The sequence below is a fragment of the Chaetodon auriga genome, chromosome 1 (genome assembly GCF_051107435.1).
Source record: "Chaetodon auriga isolate fChaAug3 chromosome 1, fChaAug3.hap1, whole genome shotgun sequence".
Lineage (NCBI taxonomy): Eukaryota > Metazoa > Chordata > Actinopteri > Chaetodontiformes > Chaetodontidae > Chaetodon > Chaetodon auriga.
The window spans coordinates 18,139,263-18,164,499 of record NC_135074.1 but is presented as its reverse complement, the minus strand read 5'-3'; the positions used below and the strand labels follow the sequence as shown (position 1 = coordinate 18,164,499).

The 25,237-nt window shown below is 40.0% G+C and overlaps 2 protein-coding genes across 2 annotated transcripts; both read right to left on the bottom strand.

Moving 5' to 3' along the window:
• Nucleotides 1-245: 245 nt before the first annotated feature.
• Nucleotides 246-7,826, bottom strand: lipca (lipase, hepatic a). The gene is made up of 9 exons (XM_076727888.1): nt 7,745-7,826; nt 5,573-5,751; nt 5,100-5,273; nt 4,883-5,000; nt 4,521-4,754; nt 2,919-3,161; nt 1,875-1,989; nt 1,257-1,475; nt 246-369 (listed from the first exon to the last, which is right to left on the bottom strand). The coding sequence occupies exons 1-9, from the start codon at nt 7,824-7,826 to the stop codon at nt 246-248; spliced, it is 1,488 nt and encodes a 495-aa protein (XP_076584003.1).
• A 4,479-nt stretch (nt 7,827-12,305) lies between these two features.
• On the bottom strand, nt 12,306-23,463 carry aqp9b (aquaporin 9b). The gene is made up of 6 exons (XM_076727857.1): nt 23,292-23,463; nt 22,336-22,462; nt 18,703-18,840; nt 18,303-18,421; nt 17,072-17,289; nt 12,306-13,645 (listed from the first exon to the last, which is right to left on the bottom strand). Exons 1-6 carry the CDS (start codon nt 23,391-23,393, stop codon nt 13,483-13,485), a joined length of 867 nt encoding a protein of 288 aa, XP_076583972.1. The 5' UTR covers nt 23,394-23,463; the 3' UTR covers nt 12,306-13,482.
• Nucleotides 23,464-25,237: the final 1,774 nt, after the last annotated feature.

The following is a 25,237-nucleotide window of genomic DNA, read 5'->3' as shown; positions in this document are numbered from 1 at the left end:
CTGTAGATTGTAAACACGGTTTACAAAAGCTGCTAGTCGTTCTCTAGCCTCAGCCTCCCAGGGTTCAATTCTCCTGATAAACTTTATCTCTGTTTGTCAGTGCCAAATCTTTGAGACAATTAATCTTCTGATTTACTCCCTAAATCTGCACAGCCACACTTTGAGGAGTTCACAGAGTTTCATTGAGTTGTGAGCTTCCAGGGCGTCCATCAGTGATCTTCAGTCTGTTGAGCAGATTCAGGGACTCACACGAGTCTACTGTGCTTCCTTCTCTGCTGTTTTGGGTTGTCGTCTTTACAACGCACAAACACTTTGTCTTGCGACGCTTCAACTTGTTGTCCATCATCTGTCATGGCACAAAAAAATGTCCTAGAAAACAGAAACACAGTGTTGACGTGGTGCGGCTGGACAGACAGTGTGTGTGTGTGGGACATACATGATGTTAAATGATTCAGTCAGTGTGCGAAACAATCCACTAGGTGGCATTAAAAGTCTGCACTCGTGTTGATGCAGAGGGTTTTCAGGAGTGGGACACTGCCATGTTATTGTATCTGGAATCAGGTACATTTATTCCATATTGAATGCATTTATGTGTGTTTAAAGTGATTTGTAGGTTTTCTAACTTACAAAAGTTATTGTCAGGGGCGATGTGCTGGAAGAATGGCACACTTTACTATAATAGTACATGATATGTGACAGCTAAATATACATATACTTTTACTACTAATACAAGTGATCCTCTAATATTAGTACATTTTTTTTTCTTTTGGCTCAACTGTTCATGTGCCCCCCCTGTCTTGCAGTGCAGTACATTTACTCATCTACTGTACTAAAGTGCAGTTTTGAGGTACTTATACTTAAGTTGACTGTTTCCATTTCATGGTGCTCTATGCTTTTGCTCCACTGCATTCACGTATATGACAGCAAGTCATACAAACACAAAAAATATTATCAGCTTCTAAAATATGGTGCACACCATCTCTTGAAAGTGGTTATTAACTATCAAAGACATTTAGAATTACGGTTGTAATGTGGCTTATATTTGGTCTTTTCTATCGATAAGTCACATGACTGATTATGTAAAAGAGACTAGAAACAAACTTTAGGTCAAATACATCATTTGAGTAAAATTTGAAAGGGGACATTCTGCATCAAGAGTACTTTTACTTTTTATACTTCCATACTTTTCTGTTGATAATACCTCTGTAGGGAATAATGCAGTGAGCTTTGACTGATAATGGAATGACGAGCTGTACCTCTCCTGCGTCTCGCCTGCTTTGACGCTGATCTTGCCCACAGTCAGCAGTGGTTTTCTCTCCGGGCCGCCCCAGGGAATGATGGTCTGCACCCGGTTCCACACGTTCTTCCACAGAGCCCATCCCTCCCATTGCAATTTGAGCATCATCAGATCCCCTAAGTCTTTGTCCAGGGTGATCAGGAAGGTGAAGGTTTTATTACCCCAAATCATTTCAGGGCTGTTAGAATTTAAAAGGGGAGACACAAGCACGAAACAAAGTTGGATTATTACATCCTGCAACAGTCATCACTTGACTTTATTACAAAGCAAAGAGCCTCTTGATGGTCTACAATGAAAGCAGGACAGCACATGAGATTTCCTCTCAGGCTCTTTGATACACACTTGCCAGGGATTAGTGTCTTGAGTAAATTATTTACTCTATCATTCCCATTTATAGTTCTCTTTCATGCAGCAGCTTCAGTTGTTTCCATGTGTGTCAGCTGCTCTCCTAACATGCTTTCTTTCCTTATGGAGCTGAGAGCCCAGCTGCATATTGCATGTGTCAGAGAGTCAGTACACTGAGCATACAGTAGATGTGATATAATGCAAGCCTGATGGGAGATGGTACAGTACTCACATAGTGATGGGGATGTCACCACTCTCCTCCTTTGTTCCAGAGAAGGAGATGGTGAGAGAGGCCTCCATCCTCTCCATCTGGTTGACAAACTGGATCCTGAATTGGTAATGATACACTGCAGAGGGGGAGCCAGAAATCACAAGAAGAAGAAGAAGAAGAAGAAGAAGAAGAAGAAGAAGAAGAAGAAGTTTGTTTTCTGCACATCTTTGCATTTTGTCTATCTGATGTGTAGAGTCCAAGTTCAGTTTGATGATTGTTAATACTGAGAGCCAGAAAGCCATCATGTCAAATGTAATAATTATAATTATATTTACGTACAGTACATGAGCAAACATAGCTAACTTCCACTACTGCCGTTCCCAGGTCAGGTGAGCTGGAGTTGGGTGAGGAGTGATGTGCATTGCTTGCATTTTTTAAAACTACCACTGGAGGCAGCAAAGTCAGAAATTCAATAATCCTGCACAGTAGCTGCTAATCCCAAGAATGTCTGTTTTTAGTTACTTTCTGACTTTTCCTCGCCTCTCTGTGGCACTCAGCCCCAAAGCCATTCGTTCTTACTAAAGATGGTAATTTCATCACAAATATGCAGTTTAATTTTGAAAAATCTGAGCAATTTCCGACAGCAATTTCCACTATAGTTGTTAGCAAACATTACTAAAACAGGAGAAAACAGAGCATTCATTGGGAACTATTTTTAGTGACGGATTAATACACATTTGGTGCTCTTGTTAGTCTTTACAGCAGGAGGGCAGAACAGGTGGGAGTGACTCAAACTAAACTTCAGTGCCCATGTTGGTAATAGTGGGACATGTCACCCAGTGTAATGATGTGGAGCTCTGTGGCGTGAAGGACTACAGTAAGATATGCTCAGCTTTGACCACACAGACAATATGTAATTTACTTGATTAAATTTGAAATATGCCAGCGATTAAAAATATGTCATCACCTTTGCACCTCTTGTTCTATAAACTGAGTATATAATGACGTGAGATGTATGTATCTTAAGTCTGTTTAAATGTTGAAATGATGAGGACAGCCACATACGTTTGTAGGGCATCCGAGAGCGTGTTTTCAGGTAGAGCTTCTTGCTTTTCCCACTGCGGACCTTTTTGATATTGTAGCCCAGCGTGTTGCAGCGATTCTTCCGACAGTCCAGACAGACGCCTTTTTCAAAAGCACTTTTGTCATTGCATCTGTAGGCCATGCTCTGCTTGTCTTTATTCAGCAGAGAGTCAATGAATAGATGGACGGACCGCTCATGAGCACATTTCACCGTCTGCTCGAAACCTGTGGGAGGAGATAGAAAACACGGAAGAGACTGATTTATAACAACAGTTCATTTCCACACAACGTATTCTCCTGTGGATTTAAGAGGCTGTGGAGTGCTTTAATCGTAGTTTCTGACCATTATTTTGGAATTGATTTCATTATCACCAAAGCCTGACATCAATCAGACTGTCCCTCTGTCACATGTCCTAAAAGCGTCTCATTATGTCTGATACTGGTCTGCTCTGAAGACCTTTCCTCTGAGTAGACTCGTGTAGCCTGGAGGCAGCTCAGCTCAGAGGGATGGACAGAGCGTTGAAAGGCACATGTTGTTAATTAACTCCTGAGGATGACAGATGCTTTAATGTGGCTCTTGCTGTCATATTATGCAGATGTGTTTTGGATTGAAAAGCACCAGAAATCCCAGAGCCACTTGTGTTAGACTGGGGGGAATTCAACGCATCTGCCTGAACACAGAACAAGAAACTGTCAATAAGCAAAAGATGGATTGGAGGCCAAGATACTCCCTCTAAACCAGTGTTTTGAGGTGGCAAGACCAATTAAGAAAAAAAAATGTTATGACAGAGTGGAGGAGGAGGCAAACCAATAAGCGGTTAAGCAGCTGAACACATTGCTGTAATTGGAGTTGTGCATTTGCTCCTCAGATGCGGGGCTGTAAATTGCAGATGGGGGTACCAGAAAGCTGGATGACATGTTTGTTCAGGCAGGGAAAAGACTGACTCCTGAAGGAGAACTCTCTTCAATCTCACAAAGAATCATCCAGACCTTAAAACACACAAAATGAGCTTTGGATCCCAGACAAGAAGCTGTAATGGTCTTTGGTCTTGATTTGTTTAGGGCTATTTGTTTCAGAAAATCTGCAGAAATGTGAAAATAGGTTTAATCTTATCACTATATTCCACTCTTGTACTATAGGTTGATTGTTTCTAAGGTAACAGTGGCTGACAGTTGGGTCAGTCATGACATCTACTGGCTACATTGCCAGGAAATGTTTGTGTATATATCATGGATCTCAGAGCTTAAATCCTGATGACTTCTGCACTAACACACCTTCCTAATGCCACCGTCAGGTTAAAATTGTCTACTTTTACACAAGAAATATCAAAATCAACTGAATAGAACATCATGAGAAGCATGTTCATGCTCCCCAAAGGATGAACTCTTTTCTTACCACTGCAATAAAAAGGATGTTCTTTCTGTCCAGCACTGGTATTGTATGATGTAATAAACATTAAACCTCCTCGTGGCCACTTGCAGTGCTTTAGATTTTATGGTCTACAGAGGATGATACTATATAGTAAATACATGTATATGTTTGTCATAATTTTCTAAGGTGTTGTGGTGTGTTTGTTATCATACCAAGGAGCCCGTACTGGGCTATGTGCTCGTAAATGTTTTGCAGGTCACATCCTGGTTGGAAGTCTCCTCCGTTGGGGTAAAAGTCATAATGTGCCACAGCTTGCTTGATGCCCACACTGAGGCCCATACGTTCATGGGTGAAGGTGTGGATTGCATCCACAAATTCAGCGTCGTCAGGAGACAGTCTGTCTGTAGGAGACATGCCCTCAAACAGTGGCCCCGCTGGATCGAGACCTGGACAGATACAATATCCAATCAAGAACTGGCTTCTTACAGAAAAATTCCTTTTGCAAATTATATTTGTTTTAACCAGTGCATTTAGAGAGCATAAGTTATTACCCCAACCCCGTACAAACACCCACCAGTAATTCTTCCAATCTTCTCCGAACCTTCCAGATAGCTTCCAGCAAATCCAGAGATGTGAGCACCAAGGCTGTAGCCAATCAAATGAACCTTTTTAACTGGGTACTGGTAGTGAACCTGTTGGGATTTATGACAGTTACTTAAGCTATCTCCTCAGTATACAATGTACTGATTTAACAGATTTTAGCAGCCTTCAGTGGAGAAGTTTCCTCTGACCTGAAGTGACTGCAGCAGGTGAGCTATGTCTTTTCCAACAGTGCGGGTGCTCTGTGCTGCTATGGGGTAGTGCTGTTGAGCCAGGGACAGCCAGTCGGTAATCACCACGTTGACGTCTATTGTCTTCAGGGCTGTGGCTAATCTGAGCACCCAGCTCTCCATCATACCATCCACCTGAGGAAAGACAAGACTGATCGTTAGAAATGCATTTGAAATAAACAGAAACTAGATGCAGTAACGTGAAAGAAAGTTCAATATTGATGTGTAGCTTCTCAGATTTAAATGAGTCTCTGCAGGTGTTTAAAAACACACCTTCTTTTGTTATTTCAGTATATCTCAGGGTTTTGAACACGATTCATGTGCAACATTTACACCTGAAACTATGCCACCAGCTACTCCCCCATATTGGTCCGAGCTCCATGTTTTGTATCCAGTGGTTCAAGTCAGTGAAGTGGAAGAAAAGTTGACCTTACCGACCACCCGTGAGTGATGATGATGAGGGGATTACTGCTGTTGAAGCCACAGGAGGTGAGAGTGTGCAGCTGCAGAGGGTCCAGTGCACAGTTGTCTTCACCTTCTGAAAACAGCCTGAAGATTGAACTGCTAACATGCTGCTCTGCTGCGTTCAGGACTCCCCTCTGCTTTGTGTCCGCTACATCTCGGAAACCAAACGGCAGAGGAGTCATCTGTTTGTTCTTCATGATTAGTCTGCACACTTTGCTATGTTTACTTTGAGGGCAATAATTACGAATAACACATGGAAATTCACTTATTTGTCCACTCAAGAGCAGGAGCAATGATTTTATTAATGCACTGACACAATGATCTGAGAGTAAAAAGGGAGAATTCAGATATTTAGAGTAAAGGTTGACTAACTCCCTTTCAGAAGCTCTTTGCTGTCTTTCCAGGTCATGCAAACCTCTTTGGCAGATGCACACAGATAACACTTCACAAGAAGTCCTATCGAAGTAATCTATGCCAGACTTTTCCCGTAATTTCTTAAATAAACTCCTCCTCCCTTAACATGTTAAAGCCACAGCCCAGAAACCTCAGAAATCTCGCTCACAAACTTTATAGATCCTCCTCCAAAGAAAATCTATCATGATGTTTCCTTTATGGCTAGTCCTTGATTCATGTCCAGCATATTTATTATTCTAACACTTTAATGTTAATAATGCCAGAAACCCAGGCGCCTCAACCCTCAGTATATATACGCTTGCCATGTGATGATGAGCTTTGGTTGCTGATATGAAGCCCATGATGAAAACATTTCTACAGTGAAAGTAATGAAAATAATTATCCATCCATCATCCACCCCCCTGCTCATTAAACTCCACATTTTCCTTGGTGTGTCTCTTTACTGTTATGACTGTTTATCCATACGAACACAGAGAGCAATTAAAAACAGTCGGACTGATCAGTAACAGAGCACAAGAGTGTACTTTACAGATCTTTGACTCTAATCAGTTTAATGTGATTTTTGGTGAAAATGTCCAGGTTGTTTTAATTGTGAGGATTTTTTTAAAAACCAGCCAAAGAAGGAGAATTGATTGAGGGAAAATGTGGGAGCACTACATTGGCATATTTCACAGTTATTATGAACAAAACTTCACAATTTAAGCAGATTTAAAGCAGAAAGTGAAATGTTTGAGAAACTTAAAACACAGATTTGATCATAGCTGTTTGGTTACTGCGTCTACTGTTTTCTGCTACAGCCTCCGTAAAGTGGAGCAACTCACTCATCACGCAATCCAAAACATGAATGATTCAACACTTTTCAGCACATAATACAATAACAAGTGTCTTGTTTGGAAGGTTTTTAAAATTTGAGAATTATCAGTGGAGTTTTTGCTTGATCCAAAAAGTATTCTCTCAGGAGTGTAAACAAAACAATTAAACAAGAACAAGATGTGAAGAAATCAGGAGATTCTGAGCAGCTCAGTAGATTTTGAACAGAACATTTGACGGATTGTTTGTTACATGATGTATTTTGAATTAATAGTCTTTAAATGAAAAAGAAAAAGGTTGGCTTCATCCTTACAATAAACTGTTGTGCAGCTGAGCCACAACAGTTTATTAAATTTATTTCTTTTTAGTTTTTTTTTTTATTATTATTCTGAAGTTTCCAATTAAGTGAAAATGTTGGTCTTAGATGTGTCGGTGTGAGATAATGCTTTAACCATAAAACATTCATTTCTTCTTGTGAATACTTCACACAGCTTCGTATTGTTTAAGATAAAGAACATCTGACATTTTCACATATTCTCACTGTGAACTGTAAAGTTAAATAAACATCTGAGGAAATTTGGTTAAAGAGCTTAAAGGCCCAGTTTTTAGACTGCAGTTTGGTGCCCCCTGTTCGAAAACTGTCACCAGGATCTTGATATTGATTACATAATTTGTTGCTTCTAGTACATGAACTGACAGCATGACGCCATCTGATTCAGAGGTGTACATTTACATTTAAGGAGTCTTCGATTTTTTGCATTTGAACTATGATGATATCAGAAAAGCCACATGAAAATATAACCAAACTGTCAACCAGTCAACGGTATTCTGGATTATCTGATGTTAAAGACAGCTAAAGCAACAAATGTCTATCATCACACTATTCTGGGATCATTTAAATGTGACATTTCACTCACCTGCAATGTTTCCTTTGATTTTCTTTGCCTCATTGAGGTGATATGTTAACAGCAAATAGCACAGGATTTTGACCACGGACATTATAATTCCTTTGAACCCACACGTCTCCCACAGGTGACGAGAACAGACTTAAATCTTTAGTTGGGGGTGGGGGTGGGAGGGGGGTGCAGGCAATGTTGAGTCTGGAGGTGAGATCCTTTTGTCTGTGGGTGTGGAAGCTCTCTAAAAGAAGCTTCACGACTGTCCCAAGGATTGAAAGCAGAGTGGGAAACACATTGTGCTATACTGTACAGAAGGAGAGGGGATACTTATGGAAACGGGGGATTTGGTCGTATCCTGATTGGCTGGGGGCCGGGCCATGTAGATCGAACTTATTGTGAAAGAGCAGAGGTATGAACAGGGAGGTAATCAGGTACAATGTGACTGGGAGGCAGAAGTGACCTCAGATCTTTCATTCAGAGCCTCTGCATGTCCCACATGTCCTTTATGTAGTTTTTACCAGTTTGAAGCTGGACTTTAGTCTACAGACAAAACATGACTGACTAAAGCTCCAAAAATAAGATTTTCCTGCATTGCTGCAATACATGTTTGAACAGTTGAAAAGCACTTCATGTACCCAGCGTACTCAGTCTGACAACACAGTGAAACAGTCCAACAAAATCAGTGATGTCCATGGTAAAACCTGGATGTCAGCACGCTGTTTTAGGAGATTATTGATCAAATCAAACAGTCCTCATTTCTGTTTGTAGTGTTACATCTACTATCAGCTTTTCCCCGGACTGTTTTCAAGTGTGAGTTTGTCTGAGGTAAACGTTGTGCGTACACAAATAAGGTTAATGGTCACATAATGGTCATAGAGACCCTCATATTGATGAAGTCTGCCACTGACGCTCCATATGTGCACTTTTCTTCTTTTTTCAACTCTTGGATAACACTATTTTAATAAAAACCTTCAATGTTCTGCCTTTGTAAATGAATATACTGAAACCAAGTCACCTCAGTGCTGAGCTCAAACAGGTTAGACTAACATGAAACCATCATTTTTGAATTTTTACCCCACATGTCAAACTAAACTTTATAAGCCTATTATGTTTTGGAGTCTGTGTATCTGTCAGCTTGTTTTGATGTTTGTCTGCCTGTTAGCAGTCAGAAATGAACTAAAGCTACTTAAAATATTAGCTGCTGAAGGAATCATCATTTAACTTCTGTGTACTGCTCGATAGGAGGAGAAACCTCAATTAGAGTTCTGGTTAAATGTTCAGTTAACACTTAGGTCGACATGCACCAAGAACATCTTGGCGTACACCACTGAAGGCACCGATAGATAAGTAATCCTGAGAAGAAATTCTGCCATTCCCTTCCACACTGTCAATACGCAATGGATCCAAGGCGATGCAATATAATGTCTTACATCACATATCTCCATATATTTATAGTAAGTATACAATGGGCGCTTCTCCAATTTGTCCCAGCTACAAAGTAGTTAGCGGACCCAGACTACATTTTCTGTGAGATTGCAAAAAAAGTTCAACAATGCTGGAAATCAGTGTGCAAAGAAATACGTAAGCAGGTGATAGGGCAACAGCTGCTCTCCAGCCTACTTTTATGCCTTCCAGGAAGCATACCCGATTGTTTGAAGGTACACAGAGAAACCATTCAGTTTCTCTTAATGTTGACTAGAGAGGCTTTAGTGGCAAAGTGGATTCAGATGATTCTCCGTCTGTCATCTGATATTGTTAATTTAGAGATTAGAGATACTGTGTTGCTGTCATTGAATCACTACATTTTTCATACTGGATGTATTTATGGAATATGACAGTGAAGAACAACGCGCAGTCCTCAATCAGGTCAATGTTCACACACATATAAACTCGCACTCGCACATTAAGCCTGAACAGAACAACATGTCAAACTGTAAACCTCCATTCAGTCCAGCAGCAAAAGAGTTAAAGTCACAGTTTATCTAATGTGTGATGTCACATCTGCAGGTGAACAGTTTGGAAGAGCAAACACTGTGAACCTTTGCTTTTCCAAGTACTCTGTTTGTGTGTGTGTGTGTGTGTGTGTGTGTGTGTGTGTGTGGATATGACTTTCTGGGGACATATTTCTGACTCAAGATCAGTTAACTGGGGAAGGCTGGTGCGATTGAAAATTGAATTGTTCAGTAACAGAAAATTGAAAATTGAAATTTGAAAAAATGTACAAAAGCTGTGTCCCCAAGTGGTTAAGGTTGCAGTTAGGGTCAGTATACAGGAAACGAATAAAAGTCTGTGTGTGTGTGTGTGTGTGTGTGTGTGTGTGTGTGTGTGTGTGTGTGTGTGTGTGTGTGCGCACGCGTGCATGTGTGTTTGCTTTCATGTCTGGGCATGCTGAACAAACACAAAACTTTCTCCTTTTCAGACAAAAAATACAGTACAATGAACCACGTTGAGAATGAGACTGAGTCAGGGAAGCCAAAAGGAATCAAACACATAACGTCTCCTCAGACTGACGACAAAAATACTGAAGTAATACTTTCACATGAGCACAGCAGCTAGTGTGGTCCATTATTACGTAAAGCTGTTATTATTCAAGCCAAAGCGAGGATACACTCTGGGGAAGAGCTCTGCAACCACTGAACCGAACAAACACACTCCTCATCCATTCTCCATGAAGTTATATAAGCCAGTTCCAGTTGTCTTCTTTCACATTTTAATGTATTTCTGCCGCCGTATGACCTACTGCTGTTGATAACTGATGCTGATTTAGTGCTCTGGACTAAGTAATGGTGGAAGATTTTATTTGTCAGATAAATGTGTGCACGTGTGTGTGTGTGTGTGTGTGTGTGTGTGTGTGGGTGTGTGTGTGGGTGTGTGTGGGTGTGTGTGGGTATGTGAGTGAGGGCATATTTGGAAATGAGGGCACATTGGCCATTCCTGACCTCTTCAAATGTCTGTCTGGACATCAAATGACCTCATTTTTGGAGCAAAGAGTTTCAGAAGGTTTATTCCTCCACAGACATAAAATGTCTTTATATATTAGATATATTAGATTAGATTATATGTATTAGATTTTCTTTCAGGATTTCAGTGTAAAATCACTTCAATGAGTAAAATGTGTTTTTTTTTTTTTTTTTTTTTTTTTTTTTAATTTACAACCAAACCCTTACATAAATAAACTGAATTTAATTTTCGCAGCAGACAGTTTGCCTTGTCATAGTAGGAGAAGCACAGGTGTTGATAGCATTAATGACGGGACCCTGAAACTGAAGCAGCTGAATAGATTTCATCCATCAATCATCCATTTTTTTGTTACACCTGTGCTCTTTCTACTGTGGCATGTCCGAACGCACTCTTTGAAAAGGCTTATTTTTTTTTTCTATAATTTCATGAAAACCTAACCTGGCTGGGTTATTATTATGATTGGACAAGAATTCTCACTACAAACATCTTTGGAGAAGATCTTCACAGAAAGTGACCTTCAAATGATCAGTGGAACATTTGTCAATGTTATTCATTTTTAGGAGAAGCAAAAGGAATTTTTCTTTAGTGGGAAAAAAGCCTCTGACTCTTGGTAGTGGTTGTAAACGATTTTTCAAACTCTGGCATTCAATGCTTTCTAAATGAAAACACATTTTTTTGTATATTGTGACATTTTTGTATCACAAAATATTGTGCTATCATATATTGTTACACCATCACTGAGAATTTCTAGAAAATCTACAAAAGTGTGAACAAACAAATCATTTCAACAAACTTTATTCAATATTAAGATGCACTGAAGTGTAAAAGAAAGACAGCTGATTCAGAGAGATCAAGGAAATAATGTTCAGAAACTAACTTAGAAAAAACAACTTAAAATAAGCAACAAAAAACAAAACTTTAAAAGATTCAAATGTTTTTTTTGTTGACTTTTTTTCAGGCTCCACTCAGTACAGAAGCACTAACATCAGAGGGAGAGACGAGTACCAACCTATACACCAGTTCACTGCCGAGCTGAACAGATTCAGTGAAACAAACACCGTCAGCTGCTTTTCAAACACGCACGCTGTAATTACTGTGATTCAAACACAGGCCACATGCAGGGCTTTAACGGGCGCACTTCATCAGTGTTAAACTGTCTGTGGTAAAAGACATCACAGCAAAATCACTCTGATGTCTGTGCCGCTGACTGTCTTCACATTTTCTTCTGTTGCACACAAGCAAAACAAACAAATGAAAAAAGCTCATTAAAACTAATTCAAGTGATTGTCACATTGCCAGAAAAGTGTCTACAAATGTACAATTGAAAGATTCATTTGTAAAAACAGATATTGTCACTTTGATTTATCTTCTTCAATCTTTTTTTTTTGTTTGTGTTTACTTTGTAGTCGAGTATCAATCAGGCTGGTGTTGGTTTATTCATTTTAAGAAGGCCTTTATCTGTTTTTCGCAAACGGACTCTTCAGTTGTGCTGTTGTAAAATAACATTCAGTGCAGAATAACACAATCTCACAATTAATGTATGTACAGACACCTGCTCGACTGACAGCAGGTACCCACATTAACCTCAGCATAGGTCTAAATGGATCCTGCGGTCAGACTGTGGTGCCCAAAGCTTGTTATTCATTCTGCCAGGCTGGGTCACAACTTCTAAAACACAGCCTGTTGACACTGGGTTCAGATTTCTGTGCTCACACATATCAAAAGTACAATTAATGAGGCAAAGTGTTTTACACCTTTTACATTTCCAAGCAGTATATTTCCTTTTGCAATAGCTGTTTTGCCCAATTTATGATGCTGAACTTGGAACCAAAGTTAAGCCATGACGAATATTTGTGCTTTATTACACATTTCCCCTCAGCTTTGAAGAGTTTAGAATGTAAACAGTTACAGCCAGTGTTTGCATCTCATCATTTTCACTGACTCAAGCACAGTTCATCAGCAAGTTCAGTGCCATGAAGTTTGTGCTGGACACAAAATAAAATGTGGATTTTTTTTAGCAGAAAGTAGACACTTAGACACACTTATGTGTTGTGAAAAGTTACAAATCAAGAGTGTCTGTAATGAGTAAATATGTAATCCAGCAATATGTTTGTGTGCCACAAAATAATGGAGACGAATGAAAAAATAAGCAAAACCAAAATAATCATTTAAGGCTGGATTTTCTGCATAAAAGTGTTTCACAAGATAAAGTAATCAATCACACATTTTTTTCACACATGCAAAGGATGAAGTGAAACAGAGGAAGGACGTCACTCCACAAAACACACCATTACTGTAACAGATTGGCTAAAAGTAATATAAATAACTACATTTCCACATGGTTTTCTAAGTGCTACCCCTGCCTGTCAGGTAGTGAAAATAAAAATGCTGTACAGGAACTTGGCAAACATTTCTAACAAGAGGAGGTGATCCTGGTTAAGAAGTAAGAGACTAAAAATACTGCATAGTTATACTCTCCATAGGTTAAAGACAAACCTTTATGTCAAACGAGATTACAGTTATCAAGAAAGTTTAATATTCTGATATATGAAAGAGCTCCTGGCAGGTAAAACCTGAAACCTAGAAAGAGACTTGGCTTTCTACAAAAAGAGACTTTAAAGGCTTCATCAAACAGTCATGCATACTTTAAAAATATGTGCAGTCAAATGCATGCTTTGTATTAAACCACTGACTGTAGATTTTAATTGTAGAAATGTATAAAACGGCTTCATCTACATGAACATTTTGCCTTCTGCACAGGGTGAAAATCAGCTGCTTAGTTGCTTTTCTAAATCTTAACTCATCGTTATCATTTCATATTTGTCCTGAACGTTGTTCTCTTCCTGTTTTTCAGGCTCAGGGTGGTGCAACTCAATGAAGAGGAAGTAAACACCAGCTCCAACTGCTCCACCCACCATGGGCCCTGCCACGGGGATCCACCACCAGCAACCTCCAGCTCTGCAGTGAGGAGGACACATACACATTCATTATTATAACAAGATAAACAATTATTTACACAGCACCCTGCATGAGTTCAAGCTTAAAATCTTAAACCTTTGTTTGGCACCTCTGTGGCTCTGAAGCAGCTACGTCAAGTCCAAAATAACTGACACCAGACGACTCGTTTTTAACAGAGATGAAGAGTCTGCATGAGAAGGCTGAGCAGGCAGGGGGAGTCTAATGTCACATTCATGTCACATGGTGTGGACGTTCAGGTCATTGGACGACTCAAGACAGCTGAATGACTGCAGAATCAACAAATCCTTCAAACCTTCAAATTTTGGTTTAAAGGAATAGGTGGAGCAGTTCGGAAATGTTATACTCTGGTTGATTTGGTTAGTGTTGACTTACAAATTAGCAAACGAGATAAAAGGAATGGGTAGACCTTTTAGGAAATAGATTTATTTGTTTACTTGCCACAAGTTGGGTGAGAAGATTGATACCACTCATGTGTGCCTGGTAAATGTGAGGCCAACAGCCAGTTAGCTTAGCTTAGCACAAAGACTGGAGACAGAAGGAAAAGTGACCCTGGCTCTGTCCAAAGGCAATGACTACCTGCACCTTTTAAGCCCACTAATTAACATGTTTAATCTTGTTTGTTTACTCTGTAGAAACACTGAAGTATAAAAATGGTTTTATGGCTGCTTGTGTGGTGGACTATGTTTTGTTTCATCACAGTCACTTCCTGGAGTCTCCAGGACTTTGACCATTCCTCTTTTAAGCCACCTCTCATCCCCCAATTTTATAGAAATACACCATTAAATTGCTGCCACACTCTTTAGATGAAATAATGTACCTGAACCTGTCCTGTGCCTCTGCAAACCCTGTGTTTCTGTCAGTATTGTCCTACCTGAGGCGAGTTATAGGCAGTTATCCCAGATTACAGTAAAGGCTTAAGGAGCTCTGTGTGTCAGACCTACTGCATGTGTCCTCATTCTCACTCTGGCTGACCTCAGACGGAGCCGGACGGAGATTAGAGTCCTGCTGGTCAATGTGGCTGTTCGGAGCCTTTAGTGCAGGTGAAAGGGCTTCAGTCAACAGAACTGATGCACAGACCTGAGAGTAAACAAGCGTCTGAGAGGGTCATCTTTCTCACCTGTGCACATTCAGGAAGTGGACTAAAGGAGGGAGGTGGCTGGATTACAGACTTTAATCTATGGCCACAGCTAAGATAATCAGGACACCCAGTGGGTCACATTGACGCTATGTGGACACTGAAGCACGGTCACACTCGGTGCTGTAAAAGCACTGTAATGCACAGAAATCCTCAGCCTCACTTGAGTGCTTTTTCACATTACACTGCATTTGTAGCTGCTGTGTTTATATCATGAATGTATAAGATTAAGTCAGATTTAGTACATACTTTATACATGCTATGAACATGATAGTACTAAGGGCTTATGTGTGCAATCTTGCTATATAGCTATTATGTCATATGAGCCATCTGCTGATAGTTAAAGCTGTGGTATGGGGACAGAGAGCATCAGAAACTGCATCGTTCCCATAGCCTTCAGGCTGCCTTCAACCCCTTAATATTATGATTTATTCAAGATACATCAAGAATTCTGCTTTTAAAAATCCTTTCTTGTACTGGACAACATTTTAAATGCAGGTCTGCGCTTTTACTGCTTTTATAGAGGCACCATTATTGTCCAAGTAGTGTTTTGTTCTCAGTTTGACAACCACATATTGACACTTTCAAGGGCTGGGGTTTAAAATAGAGGGGCAGGGCACTGAGGACACAAACAGCATATATCTGTCACCAGTCAAAACAGATATAGGCAACACAATTTTCAACTGACGCTAGTTACCATCATACCAAAAGACTGCAATTTATGAGGTTGTACCTCTGTATAGAGCTGCAAGAGGCAACAGGGAGCATCTTTTGAGCACCTCAAAGACACTCTGGTAAACCATTCATCATCTCAGCAGAAAACAGGTTACTGTTCTCAGCAGCCGTTGACGGAAAGCAGAAGAAGAAACACTGACACAAACGTGACCTGGAAGGATCTGGAAACTCTGAGCCCGCAATACCTCATTGGCAGAGTTCATCGGTTAGTTAGAAAGCTGCTCGGTGGAAAGGTGCCAGGGGTGGATGAGATCAGCTCCTGAAATGCCTACAGCTTTGGGTATTTTAGGGGGCAACAGTTAGCATGCCTCGTCATTATCTGGAGGTTTTTGGAAAAAAAAAAAAAATCCTCTCGACTGACCGAGCCACCAAACAACGGACGCTGATATCCTCAGAGCCTGAGAAGAGCTGTCCAGGCATCACACTGCTTTGCTTCAGTGATAATTAAAGCTTAACTCAAAACACTGGAAAGGAGGCTCCACTCACAGATACTCAAGAAGAGCAAACGCAACTGATGTTGACATAAACAGGATCAACATTTTAGTGTGAAGTTTTAGATTCTGGAAATGTTCCATGTTCCAAATGTTCCATCTGCAACATGCAGACAGTATTGCTTTGAGAACTAAATGCCCTTTAAAGCAGCTATAATTGATGTTTTTATAATAACACACATATCAAATGACAGTGTGTAATGTGAGCAATGTCACTCATAATGATGAACCGACGGTCATCACATGAGTTCTCATCTGCTTTACAGAGTTTCAGCTCATTGTTTAACCGTCCAACTGTTTTGGTTCGCTCTCGCTGCTCATACTCACAGCAGGCAGTAAACATAGTGGAGCATTTAGCAGCTAAAGAGCCAGATATTTCACTCATAACATTGCTCCATAACTGCTGGATGTGTCATAAGGAACTGCATATTAATGTAAAAGACGATGACATGTCAACAATGTGTTCACACCGTGCTTCTGCTGCTCCAAGTGGCCAAAACAATAAATTACTGACTTTAAGGAAATTTTATCCATTATATAAGAGAAATATTTTGTGTTTTTTCCTAATCTGATTACAAGATTACATCTTTTTGAGTATAAATATAAAAACAAAACAAAATAGGACCAGGAAATGTGCTGTGCTGACAGGGATAGAATAAAGGATGAAAGAGATGCTGAGGAACATACAATGAAGCGTTGAGTATTTCATACTCATTCACGTGGAATCTCTCCCTGTTCACTTCAATCCCACAGCCCTTTTTCAAAATGCAGGAAATACACGCATGGTCTTGAAATATTGATTCAGATTGTCAAGAGAGCAGAGATGGAGCTACAAATGCTGCTCTCAATGTGGGAAACGGAAGAGGAGCCTTCCTTACATCACACATCTACTACTACAGCTCAGGCACTGGTGAGAGTGAGAGCAGCACTAAATAATGGACTTTTAGGTCTTCAAGGCAGGAGCCTCAGAAAACATTTCTTACTTACTTTTGTACTTTATGGGTAAAAACAGGCACCATTCTGTTTCTACATCAGCAAAATTACCTGAATACGTCCATTCCCCACCCAGCGACAGCCGTGAAGAACCGTGGGCCGAGGTCCCGTGCCGGGTTGATTGGATAGCCACAGTTCAGACCCATGGACACTCCGATGGCTAAGATGATCAGGCCGATGCACAGAGGCTCCATGCCTTTTGGAGCACCGATGTTCTTCTTGTCAGTGATGGCCAGGATGCACAGGATCAGAGCACCAGTTGCAATTACCTTGAAAACAAAAGCGTATCAGTCATATTCACAAAATTCAAGACTACAACAACACATACGTCACAGTTCAAAATGAAGGGAGCGATCCTGAAGTATAGAAATAAAACACCACAGCTTACTCTATCTTTGTTGTTGTTTTTGTGAGGATGTTTTTGAGTTACCTCATCTGCAGTGGTGACCTCTGCCCTAAGTCTGTCTAAGCTAATTATGGGGCTTCCCCTTTACCCCGGTTTTAGTCTGCAAGGCAGCTCCACTGTACAGCCCCATATGGCTGCTTATTAAGAAAACACTGCAGATTTAGATAATTAGATAATATAATCTGTCACATATTTAACATATTTTTCAAAGGCATCTATAAAATGTTTCTCTTTTTTAATTCCACAGATTCTAATTTGACCATTTAAAGGCACACAGTCTGTGATCCAAATGACCATTATATAGATGATCAATATCAAAACACACCATTAGAACCTGCTATTGCTCTCAAATTCCTTCACAGGTCATGGCTGTCTTTTGAAATATAAGTTAAAAAAAATACAGATAAGATCTTTAATGCCCTCACTGCCTTCACATAAACTAACATGCATCTTGCCTTACAAGCATCCAGGACAGATGGATGTTATTCTCAGCATCAAAGCAGAACTGTTCATACATCAGTAAACAGCTCACATGTCCATTAATGCTTACATCCATACCCATGACTGCACTAAATGCATGCTCGCATGTATCTCTGTATGCTCTAGTAGCTTCCATACGCACATAATCTGTTGGAAAATGTTTGCTATCTCACTGACATCAATAATTTCATACAGAAAAGAGGCAAAATCCCTCCAATGTTAAAACTGATATAAGATTCAAAAACATTATGTTATCAGGCAGGTTTATAAACTATATAAAGCCTAGTTTTCCATGGATGTGGTTGGGATTCTTACATGATACCTTACTTAGACACTGGTATATCATAATATATTTTCAGGGAGGATTATAAGTTACAAGTTAATCATAAGCCCCACCTGATCAACAAACCCATTTAGGACTGAGAGATGTTTTGCAGGATAAGATGCAAATATGTTGGCTGTGGCATTTGCACCAGTAACAACAAATTCTCCATTGGTATACTCCATCAAAGCATCTGTGGAAAAGAACACACAAAGAACACAATAAAGATAAGCAACTGTTCATGCAATTATTACGAAGCTCCTCTAATATTTGTGTTTCTATTATTAGAAATATAACTGGGGAATATAATTGCAGGAGGATATTTATTTCAGTACAGGAGGCCTAAATTAGCCCGATAACCTCACTAATCTCAGTGTTTCAGACTTGATGAGGTTTCTCAGAAAGGCTATCCACATAACCTCGTTGACCTCCATCCTGAGGCAGTTTTCTGATAAAAATGACATTTACACCCACCATAATACAACCCATAGACAGCACAGGATCCAGCAAAAGCCCCCAGGAACTGTGCTGCTACATACACGGGGAACTTCTTCAGAGGCAGCTTCCCCAGGATTACCATGGCCAGAGAGACGGCAGGATTCACGTGTGCTCCTGAAACAATGCAACAACGAAAAAAAAAAAAAAAAAAGATGAGCGAAATCAAGTAACATCTGCACAAAGGCTCGCCTAAAACATAATAGACTGTATCTTAAACAGAAGAGCAGAACAATAACAAACAACACAATTTATTATGAATCAAATCAATCATATGAGGGTTGCAACTACAGATTATTTTCAGTATCAATAAATCTGCCAGTTATTAAATCCACACTACAAAAACAGTAAGTTAATTATCACATAAGACAAATAAAAGCAGCACGGCTCAGCTGGAAGCAGCAAGTGTTTTGTATTTTTGAATGAAAAATGATGCAGAAGTACTCAGTGATTTGGCATCGGTCTGTTACAACTCTGTCATGATGAAAAACTATCAAAAATCTCGTGCCTACATTACCCACAATGCAACCTGAGTCCTGGAGTGATTTAGATGCATTTGCTAGCAGCACTAATGTAGCCTCAAGCTGCAAGCCTCAAGCAATTCATCTTCAAATTTGTAGTCTTCAGAGCCATCTGACGCTGACTCGAGTGACATCACTTGAGGCAATTTATCACCCTTCACACAGCTCCCTCTGGAGCCATGAAAGGCTTTGTACAACTTTATTCACATATGCAGTACTACCCCCCAAGACCTTTGATATTCCCCTTTAAACAATAATTATCATAATAATAATAATAATAATAGTTGCAGATTCCAATTAATTGTAATTGATTAATTGATGAATCTCTTTCAACCTTTCAGCTCTGAATCAAATGTCAAGCATCTGTGACCGAGCTGAGAGGGATGGCATTTTAAACGTCTCTTGTGTCTTCTCTTAGAAAATAAGGTAAACTGAGTGCGGTGGATTAAACCAGTGACAGGCTGCCTGGTGACTGTGTTGGAACCCTCTGGTGCTCACTCATTCAAAACTTTCAGGGTATTTTCAAACTGAGAGCACTGGGTTTGTGTGCCTTCAGGGTCGACCTGTTTTCCTATATTCTGCATTGTCCTTGAGAGGCGTGTTTGAACACATTCCAGCCAAATGTTACTGGGCTGTGATGGCAGTGTGGGGTCATTTATTTAACACTCTGGGATCTTGGCTTTGACCTCGCTGTGGTAACCCCACTGGGGGTATCAGCCATGCGCCCATTGTTAATCTCCCCATCCTGTTCACAAACACTGACCACGACAACCAGCCAGACCTGCCTGTCTGAATTGCATCTGACATAATCTGCCTGAATCTGCTTAAGGCACACGTAGACTGCGGGTCATTAGAGTGACCATGATGTGTCACACTTACGGTACACTGTCATCTAAAATCTGGGACTACAAAGTGAAAACAATTGTGTTTTCTTCTCCTATGGGGCCTCCCTGCCAGGGAAGCCTTGAAAGCCAGGCTTGTCACACCTGACCCCCCTCCTCTCCAGAGACCCATGCCCCAGTAAAGCTCATTAGTCCAATACCTATGATCATCTTCAGAGATGTCGTTGGACAGAAGCTTCCCACTGAGCTGTGGACCCCGGGGCTGAATGGCCCAGTCATGCAGCAAAAGCTCTCCATATATTAACCTCCCTGTCCTCAGGCTTTTTTTGCTATTCCTCTGAAGCTTTACAACTCCTCTCATTAAACATGGAGCACAAGTAAGACTGTAACATGAGTCAGGGTGACCACAACAGCCATCCTACACAAGACAGAGATGAAAAGCCTTATTCACATACCAATATATTCATTTATTGTGCTTTTCCCATTCTCTGTAAAAAAGTCAGTGGATCATTTTAAATCTCTTCAAATACACAAAATAAATATATAATTACAGAGAATTTGTGCAATGCGGGACTTTTTCTTTAGAAACACTTTTAAAGAAAGGGTTTAAAGGAATTGTTTGATATTTTAGGAAATTCAATTATTTACGTTCTTGTTGAGAGTTAGATGAGAGGATCGGTACCACTCTCATGTCTGTATGGTGTAAGCCAGCAGCTAGTTAGCTTGCTAGCCTGGCTCTGTCTGAAGCTAACAAAATCCACCTACTAGTACCTTGAAAGCTGACTAACAAGTCATATTTTGCTTAATTTGTACAAAACCTAGTTTATCACCTCATGAAAGGCTGTTTTTACAATTCAGTTTTTGCGTGGACTAAACACGAGCCCTGACGTGTTCATTAAAGAGCTTTCAGGGTGCTAGCAGGTGTGGCTGTTTCCCCCCATTTCTTTATGCTAAGCTAAGATAGCTGCCTGCTGCTTGTATCTTATGTATTTTTAATGGACAAGTATATAATATAATAATAATATAATAAGTATATTTACCAAAATCAAACTATTTCTTCAAACATTTATGAGCAACATATACAGTATGTGGTCTCTCTGCTGTTGATGACTGTTCACTTCCCACAGTGATGGAAATGACCGTACGACATTTCATGAGGCCTGCACAGTGCCGCCCTCAACATAATGAATCCCTTAGTTGCTGATTAATGGACACTCACAATTTTGGCTCAGCAAGCCCATGAAAAGCATTGACATTTAACAGCTATTCCCCTCCTATCCCTATCATTACAGGGAACACACAGGACTCCTCTTGCTATAATCCCTGAGGAATGCACCCTATAAAGTCCCATTTGGACATCAGGACATGATATCTTCAGCCCTCCAGCACACTGACACCACTCTTAAACTGAAAATCAGCCCAGCAGAGAGCGTAATTAAGCACTTCATTTATTCTCCAATAAAAATAAAAACATTTTCCCCATTAGTGTTGGTAATTTTTACCCTCTAGACCAGAGAAGAGTTAGTTTAGAGTTAGTTTATGTTGAATGCTCTCCATTATGTAACAATACAAGTCCATAACAAAGGTCTATACTGGTCTTCACTATACATAACCTCACTTTCTACATCAGTAAGCTCATCCAATGATATCAATCATCCGAGAGGAGAATGAAGCTAGATAGTTTCCTGCAAAGGTTTTTCATGTAAATACTATGAAGATGGAGCTAACAGTGGCACAGAGAGACCTGGAGAAGACAGTCGTTGTGCTGTGAGAGCAAAGAGACGGCCAGACGTGCACGAGCAAAGAACGCATCTCTGTCACAGACAACACCGAGTGACGACCTTTGTTACCAGCCCGTGTTTGTAGCTTTTTGCAGGCTGAAATATCAAATAATTTTACTTCAACAATTAGTCTGTTGTCAGAAACTTTACCCTCAACTATGAAATAGCCAATTAAGTATTCAAGTCATTTTCTTCTCAAGCTAGAAATACAAACTTTCTTATTTGTATGAATGTGTGCTTGTCTCTGTTTTATATCACTGCAAACTGAATATCTTTGATGTATATCATGTTGTATAAAATATCTGACATCCCCTGACCAAGTAATTAATCAGTTAATCAAGAAAAAAATCTCCAGAGTAATTGATAATGGAAACAATATTTTTTGTTATAGTTGAGAAAGTGGATGATTTAGTATTGTAATGAATGTGAGCTGTGTACGTGTCCATACAAAGCGTGGGCTAATGTTACCTGACACTCCCCCTGCCATATAAACAGCCATCATGACTCCCAGGGTGAAACCAACGTGGATGGTCAAGGGCTCCCCGAGAGCCCCTTTACTCAGCACCGTCTGGGCCACTGAACCACATCCAAAGAGCTGGGACACAGACAAGAACAAAAACACAAAGGGTGAAGGTAGAAAGACTCATTGTTTTTAATTATTCCAATTATAGGCGCCATTAACACTAGCCCTCTTGTCCAACAACAGCCTCTGACTGCCACAGACAATTTGTCCAAGTCGGAGCTTGGAAAAATAATGAATGCCCCACTTATTAGGTAAAAGGCAGAAGTAATTCAGACCACCAAAAAAAAAAAAAAAAAAAAAAGAGTTGAGAGGAGAGCGGTGGTCCAAAAATAAAAAAGTCTTGTTATGGAAGATACACCCCTCCTCTGATGTGGCATCACAGGCATTAAAGTGGACTCACTGGGGTGACAGGTAGAGCCTAGAGCCCAGGGGTGACAGGTGGAGGACAGTCAAGTCTACAAACACATAACTGAAAAGCAGGCAACTTTCCAGGGATGAGAAGGAAACACAGACTGCACTGCACTGCAAAGTGAAATAAGCATATAATTAATTTAATCCCACGTTTGTTTGTTTGTTCCATAAGATCATCACTGGGAAACAATGACTTTTTATAGCTATAATGATTCAAATGTCATGTTACATTGCACTTCTGGAGGAGTTGTGAGGAAGAAAAACAGCCCCACGTCAGCCACATCTTGTTATAATTGTCAGGAGCAAATTACAGCTGAGCACATCAAAGTGAACTCTGTTATTCCCAGAATATACTATCTGTTAATAGAGACATACGAGAGACAGCAGTCATATCCCTGGAGACCCAGTTTGACACCTTATTAGCATATTGGTTCACAGCTTTTAAAGCGGCTGTTTAAGCTGGGTGACAGGTGCAGAGGGAGGTACTCACTATCAGGACAAATATCCCCAGAAATTCCGCCAGGAACTCCTTAAAGATGTCCCGCCTCAGGCCAAATCTCTCCCTCATCTTCCTCTTGCTCTCACTTTCCATGTTCTTTTTTTTTCCTTTTTTTTTTTTCCTTTTTTTTTTTTTTTTCTTCCTGCGGCTCCTTGATGTCTTCCTCCGACCAGAACAAACAGCCAACAACAACGTGCCAGTCTCCGTGTGATTGTCGGTGCAGGTTGCCGCCTCCCACTCGCGCTCTGACCGTGCAGGCGTCTGCAGGCCGGCAGGCACGTTAAGCTCTCTGCATCTGTTCCTCTTTGTAACCACAAGGGGTCCGCTTTTATTCCAAGGATGGGCTCCACATCATCGCGCTGACATCCTGACTTGACGGTTGCTGAAAGTATTTGTTAGGGTTTTGTTTGCATTCATATATGTTTGACAGTTTTTTTGAGAAGTGGAAATAAATAGTAAATCAGGCTACACATTGGGGGAGGATATCATACGATTTTAAAATGCCAGTATCGCAAAATAAATGAGAAAATCCATCGATAATAGGCTGCTTTGGCAATAAACCATGAAAGGTAAAAAAAAAAGGAAAAAAAAAGAAAAAAAGAATATTTTAGTGGATCACTAAAGTCACAGCTGTGAGACTCGCAGACACAATGTGAAATGTGAATAAATAATAAAGATTGAAAAAAGATTTAGGATTTTAAGCCTGAAAGTGTCAAATGTAGGTCTACATCATCACCAGCGATTATATTACCTGACCATTTGGTTCACATTTAGTTGAAAGCTGTGTAAGTATGTAGAACCTTCATTTATTACTGACAACAGAGAAGATGATTTTATTCCTGCCCATTCACAGGTTCATACAGCAATTTAGGATAGTAAAGTATAAAATACATACTTTGGCTCAGTGCGAATGAAAATGCAAGAAAAGAAAGAAAAAAAACAAAAACAAAAACAGTGAAAGCCATCCAGGTGAATTAAAGCTTTTATTTTTTAGTATGACAGTCTGTGTATTTCTAACTGAACTTCATCAGGATACTATTCACTGTAATAAATCACATGATGTTTGTTCACCTGCCCTGTTTTCAATAATATTTGTTAGTTTTAGCTGATAACAAAAGTATCAAATGATGTATGGCTTTGTCTCGTGTTAATTAATTTCAAATTAATAAATACAACACTTTTTAAATTAGCTTCGCACATTGGGAAAACTACTCCACTGGGAAAGTAAAATTTACACAAACATTATTAACACCTCTCTAAAAAGTAAAAAAAAAAAAAAACAAAAAACAAAAAAAACCCTACCAATTCGTCTGTAGGCATGTTTAAAAATCCCACGTGATATTTTCTGAAATGGTAATGCTAAAATGTGTTACTAATTCGTCAGAGTGCTGTACTGAACAAAAAGCTTGAGTTTACAGTTTACAGACATACACTTAATGGGGCCGAGTGGCACTTTTCACACGCTTTGTGTCGCTTTGAGCTGCCTTTTCCCTCCCGGACCGGATCTTATACATCATGACATAATGCATGTTTAGGTTTCAACACATAACCAAGAAGAGTGTGTGTGTGTGTGTGCGTGTGTGTGTGTGTGTGTGTGTGTGTGTGTGTGTGAGAGAGAGAGAGAGAGAGAGAGAAAATCTGACGGACAATAACCAGACTAAACTTTCACACTCATCCTATCTGTGCATTTAGACTCTGCTGTTTAGATATCGAATCTCCCTCTGATTAACAGCCACATCCACCATCCATTTCATCCTCTTTTCTTCGTTTTTCATGAATATTATTCACATTTTTTCGCATTTTTGTCTTTTTTCTTTTTAGCATATCAGACAGTTTTGTCACTCACCTTCTTCGTGCAGCGGCTGTGGCTCCTCTTCTCTCAGCACTTTCATCAGCCATATTTCCACCTCTCCCGCCTTGTTCCTTCTCTGCTGCCA